This window comes from Cannabis sativa, chromosome 4, assembly GCF_029168945.1.
Source record: "Cannabis sativa cultivar Pink pepper isolate KNU-18-1 chromosome 4, ASM2916894v1, whole genome shotgun sequence".
Lineage (NCBI taxonomy): Eukaryota > Viridiplantae > Streptophyta > Magnoliopsida > Rosales > Cannabaceae > Cannabis > Cannabis sativa.
In genome coordinates, this window is record NC_083604.1 from 1264354 (window position 1) to 1269973 (window position 5620).

Here is a 5620-nt window from a genome sequence, read left to right on the forward strand (position 1 = left end):
TTTCCCAGCCAAAAAAGAAAGAAGAAAAGAAAAAAAAAAGGTTTTGTTTTTTGTTTTATTTTTAAAAAAGAAATTGTTATGAGAAAGAAACTGACTTTTTAACTGAAGCAAAATGGTTTTATAGAGGCATTCCTTTATAGTCGGCAAAACCCATTGTTTTTTCTTCTTCTGTGGCAGATTTCCTTTGCGTTCCTCTTCAAAATTCATAACTCTATTTCCTTTTGGCACCGAATTTCCCGACCTTCATATTTTTTTTTCTATTAAAAATTCAAACTTTCTTGCTTTATTATTATTATTAACATTTTGTGGGTGTTTGGTGGAAAGGAAAATGTTCTGAAGCTGACTAACTCCCATAAAACTATTCAATGAATTTCCCTTTTATACATAAAAAAGAATATATTTTTATGTTTTTGAAGATTTGGGTTTTCTTAGATTAATGGGTTTTACAGTTCATATCTTGTCATAAACACGCTTTACATTTCCGTGTTGATTTTCCTTTTCTTCATTTTGTGTTGGGCTTGCTTCCATTTTCATACCAGATCTCAATTTGGCTTTGCTTGGAGTACATTCAGACATTCATTCTTCCCTGGTAAACATCTCATTATTGTTCTCCTTGTCCTTTGGAACTATTTTTTATTTTTGTGTTCTTTCTCCTTGAAAACAATAATAAAAAGGTTTGCTTGGTTTCTGGGTACTTGGGAAATGTTGGAATATTTATGGTATGTTGGATCTTTTGTTTGATGTTGTTTTTGGGTTTTGGGCTTAAAAAAAAAAAAAGAAATCTTTGAAATATTTCACATTTTTCCAAGCAAGAACAGAACATGCAGTTGTTTAATTTTAATTAATTCTACTTTATTTTGTCTGAGAATTTTGGGATCTAAGCTTGATGTTGTTTTCAATGGTGAAATGCAGATCAAATTTTGTGTTATGTACACATAAAGTTTTGATATTTGGGGTAAATTTTAGTATGCTTTTGAGACAAAGCAGTGTATAGTTTGAAGGTTAAAAAAAAAAGAGAGAGTGATGGCATCTGGTGAAGGGAGAAGGAACCATCATACTCTTGTACCTCTTGCTGCACTGATTAGCAGAGAAATGAAGACTGAGAAGATGGAAAAACCAACTGTGAGATGTGGGAATGCTGCTCAATCTAGGAAAGGAGAAGACTATTTTCTCATCAAGACTGATTGTCAACGAGTCCCTGGAAGTCCTTCATCTACTTTCTCTGCATTTGCTGTAATTTTTCTCTCTCTTATCTTCTAAGTTCTACCCTTTTAGATATTATGACATTTAAGACTTGAATCTAAGGAGCTTATGTATGATTTACTTGATTTTGAGTTAACTAGTTTTGTTTTGATTTCGCATGTGAAAAATTCTGTGTTATTAGCTATTATTTGCTTTGTTTTTCTTATATGGTGGTGGAATTTTAGATTTTTGATGGGCACAATGGAAATGCGGCTGCAATATATACAAAGGAGAATCTGTTGAATCATGTTTTGGGTGCCCTACCCCGCGGCCTAGGGCGAGACGAGTGGCTGCAAGCTTTACCTCGAGCATTGGTTGCGGGGTTTGTAAAGACAGACAAAGAATTTCAGAGCAGAGGTATGGATGGACTGTGGTGGAGTTTGCTTCTGTTTTAGTTTTCTGGTTTTACTTATTCTTCTTGTTGTTATTGTTTTCAGGTGAAACTTCTGGAACTACAGCCACATTTGTAATTGTAGACGGGTGGACGGTGACAGTGGCATCTGTTGGAGATTCGCGTTGTATTTTAGATACTCAAGGTGGCGCTGTTTCTACTTTAACCGTTGATCATAGGCTCGAAGAGAACATAGAAGAGTATGTTTTCATTTGGTAATGAATCACTTGTTGTTTTGCCTTCTGCAATAGATTGTCTAATTGTTTGTGGTGTTTTTTTAGGAGAGAACGCGTTACTGCTAGTGGTGGTGAAGTCGGGAGGCTTAGCATTGTTGGCGGAGCAGAGGTATGGTGCATTTTATATAGTGTCATTCGGTTTTACTACATGCTATGATCACTTGGGGATTGAGATTTTATTGTTAAAATTTACAGATTGGTCCTCTTCGATGTTGGCCTGGGGGATTATGCCTTTCTAGATCAATTGGAGACATGGATGTTGGCGAGTTTATTGTTCCAATACCATATGTCAAACAAGTGAAGGTAATCTTTTTTCGGGTCTTAAGCTCGTGGTTGAGCTTGTCGAGTTAAGATAAACTGACATCCTTTTTCGGTGTTATAGTTATCTCGTGCAGGTGGGAGGCTTATAATTGCTTCTGATGGCATTTGGGATGCTTTATCTTCGGATATGGCTGCAAAATCTTGCCGTGGTTTGCCAGCCGAACTTGCTGCTAGACAAGTTGTAAAGGTAATTTCAATGATTTTGATATTCTATTATTTCTCCTTAACAAGTAAATCTTTGATGGAATGCCCTTCTAATTACTTTTCGGTGTGGATGATCCTTTAGGAGGCTTTAAGGACAAGGGGTCTAAAGGATGATACAACCTGCGTAGTTGTTGACATTATTCCTCCAGATGCACCAGAACAACCTTCAACTCCCCCGAAAAAGCAGAGCAGGCTTAGAGCTCTGTTTAGGAAGAAGTCTCGTGATTCTGTTAGTAAACTTTCGAAGAAACTATCAGCTGTTGGAATCGTTGAAGAACTTTTCGAGGAGGGCTCAGCAATGCTTGCAGAAAGGTTCCCTTTTTTGTATATGTTATTATTATCGATTCAAGTTCTCATCATGAGTGTAGATGTTTTACCATTTTCCACTTGCCTTGCAGACTAGGAACCGAGGAACCAACGGGACAATCAACAACCGGAATATTCATGTGTGCTGTATGTCAAGTTGATCTTGCTCCAAGTGAGGGAATCTCAGTTCATGCCGGCTCCATCTTCTCCACGAGCGCCAAGCCTTGGCAAGGTCCATTCCTCTGCTCCGATTGTCGTAATAAAAAGGATGCCATGGAAGGAAAACGCCCGAGCGGAGTTAAAGTAGCTTAGATCCATATCCTTAAATGTTTTTAGCTCACCATTCTTTATTTTAACCCTTTAATTTCATTTTTTTTTTTGGGTATCTTAGGCCAGGAATTGTTTAAATCTTACTTTGATTTTGCATCAAATGTAAATGTAATGTGGACAAAATAATGTAAAAAAGAGTGTTAGCAAAAATGAGAAATATTTGGTTAAATGTGCATGTGTGTGCATAATTGAGATCTTGTTTTGGTTACTTGTTATTAAATGTTATTTTGTATGTTTAGATTAGATTTTACAACCTAGAACAGGTTATGTCCAACAAGTAATCCACACAGCTGGATTCTATGTTGGGTGTTTCATTATTATATATGTGCCTTTTTCTTTTTGTCTAGACATAGTAAACCTTTAAGCTTTTTTTTTTTCGTTATAGATAATAAAAGCTAGTTATTCTCTTTATGCTATGCCTTTATACATTTTTTTTATAAGTACATTGTGGACGTACCTAAAAGACAAAAGAGATAAAGAAATAGATTTATTATGTTTCTCTTTCATCAGCAATGAACATAAGTTTTTGCCGAATGAACATTTGTTTGGTTTTAGATTATTGGATTTATATTTTTACTGATAATTTTTTTTTTAAAAAAATGTTGATTGAGAGTTGATCGGGTCAATCTGTTGATGGACTGGCGAGCCTGAATTCTTTGAATGGGTGGGTTTGGGTTTCATTTTTTAGACTTGAAACCTACGAACTCGAAATTCGATTTGATGTTTAGCCTTAGATTTAAGTATTTTTTGGAGCATTTAGTATAAGGGCTCAAAATAATATATTGATTGAGAGTTGATCGGGTCAATCTGTTGACTCGGCCAACCCAAACCTATGGACTGGCGAGCCTGAATTCTTTGAATGGGTGGGTTTGGGTTTCATTTTTTAGACTTGAAACCTACGAACTCGAAATTCGATTTGATGTTTAGCCTTAGATTTAAGTATTTTTTGGAGCATTTAGTATAAGGGCTCAAAATAATATATTGAAAATTTGTAATTGTGTTTGTTATTTATTGTTTGGTTGTTGTATATAAGAATATTTAGCTAGATTTTTCTTAATTGAATTACATTGGTTGTGGGGTGAATATGAGAATTTGATGTACTATTTTTTAAAAAGACTAATTATGATTTTTGTATTCTAAATTTTGATGTGTTCTAAATTATGCTTTGTAAATTAGTAAGCCGTTAAAATTTCCACACAAACTATTGAGATTATTGAATTCAAGAATTTTTGTCCAATTCTGTTCAATTTTACTAACATGACGATAATCCATGTATTAAATCGTAAGGGTTCGTGTACTACACCCGTAGTCCACTTACTTGTTTTCTTGTTTTAACTCTAATTACAGGTTTAGGTTCTTTTCTTATTACTAGTTTGTATTAAATTGTTTTTTTGAATTTTAATATGTATTAAATTGTGTACCTAAATTTTGATATATATTAAATCCCACCTCTTGAATGACATGATTTGATACATGTTAAAATTTGAGTATAAAAAATCTTAATTAGACTAAAAAATCATAGAAATGTAGTTTGTGTTCTAACAATTAAATAAAATTATGGGTGCAATGTAGCCCTCCTATCAATTGAGACCACCCATTTTGATGAATTTATAGGGATATTATTTTATGTGTATAAAGAGGTTTAGTGTAATATTTGGTAGAAGAAGGACAGCTAGTGTTACTGGTTTTGAAAACGATGAAACAAGTGAGAGTAGTTTTTTGGGAACTTGGAGCCGATGGGAGTGGACACTGAAGAGTGAAGACTTTTAGTCCAACTACTCAGCTTTTTGCAGACGATTAAATAAGATAACACCATTCCTATTAGACACTAGTGGTGCCTATCACCTTCTAGACGTATCACTTTACGATTGGCTAGCGTAGTCATATTTCTTAAAAATTATTACATTAAATTATATGGGACTCGATACTTAATTAGACTAATAGTGATATTGACACGTAAGAATGTGCTAGATATCACTGGTGCCTTTTGACATTTCTCATAAGATAAATAGTAAAAAATATCATTGATGTTTAGCATATTTTTAGTAGGACTGTACAAAAAAATTCGTAAACCGCTTAAATGGAATAACCCGCTTAAACCGAATTGAAAAAATCGATAAAAATTACAAACTTAAATAATCTGAAAAAAAATTACAAACTGCCCAATCTGTTAATTGGGCGGGTTGAAAATAAGTCCAACCCGCCCAATTAAATCGAATAACCCGACCAACCCGACTCTAGCTTTTTTTTTTTTTTTTTTTTTTTACTTTTTAGTTTTTATTATATATAATATAAATGATTAAATATATAATAATATAAAATTATATACTTAATTGTTAGTTTCAAAGTCATATATATTGTGTTGTGCTTTGGTAGAATTTGATTTTTATTCTTTGAAACCAAAAAAAAAAGTTTGGCAGGTTTGGACAGGTTAACCCAACCAAACCGCCCAAACCGTTGGTCGGTTTACAATTTTTTTTTTTTTTAAATTGAAGGGTTGCACTTAAATTTTAGCAAACCGAACTTTAGATTGGGTTAGAAAATATATAGGATAAACCGCCCAAACCGATCGATGTACAACCCTAATTTT

General features: G+C 33.7%; 1 protein-coding gene across 2 annotated transcripts; it reads left to right on the plus strand.

Moving 5' to 3' along the window:
* Positions 1 to 288: 288 nt before the first annotated feature.
* Positions 289 to 3218, plus strand: LOC133036606 (probable protein phosphatase 2C 15). 2 transcript variants are annotated; one of them, XM_061113146.1, is made up of 9 exons: positions 289 to 589; positions 913 to 1233; positions 1428 to 1599; positions 1680 to 1833; positions 1915 to 1978; positions 2065 to 2172; positions 2252 to 2377; positions 2477 to 2706; positions 2793 to 3218. In XM_061113146.1, the coding sequence occupies exons 2-9, from the start codon at positions 1024 to 1026 to the stop codon at positions 3010 to 3012; spliced, it is 1284 nt and encodes a 427-aa protein (XP_060969129.1). In that variant the 5' UTR covers positions 289 to 589; positions 913 to 1023; the 3' UTR covers positions 3013 to 3218. The 2 variants fall into 2 exon arrangements, with proteins under 2 accessions (XP_060969129.1, XP_060969130.1); XM_061113147.1 differs by having other exon boundaries at positions 995 to 1233.
* The last annotated feature ends 2402 nt before the right edge of the window (positions 3219 to 5620 follow it).

What these genes read in the sequence shown, in the direction of transcription:
- LOC133036606 (XM_061113146.1), top strand. Translation starts at nt 1,024, where the DNA reads ATGGCATCTGGTGAAGGGAGAAGGAACCATCATACTCTTGTACCTCTT. An exon ending in CAAAGAATTTCAGAGCAGAG is followed by an intron (nt 1,600 to 1,679) that starts GTATGGATGGAC and finishes TATTGTTTTCAG; the next exon opens with GTGAAACTTCTGGAACTACA. An exon ending in TCAGCAATGCTTGCAGAAAG is followed by an intron (nt 2,707 to 2,792) that starts GTTCCCTTTTTT and finishes CTTGCCTTGCAG; the next exon opens with ACTAGGAACCGAGGAACCAA.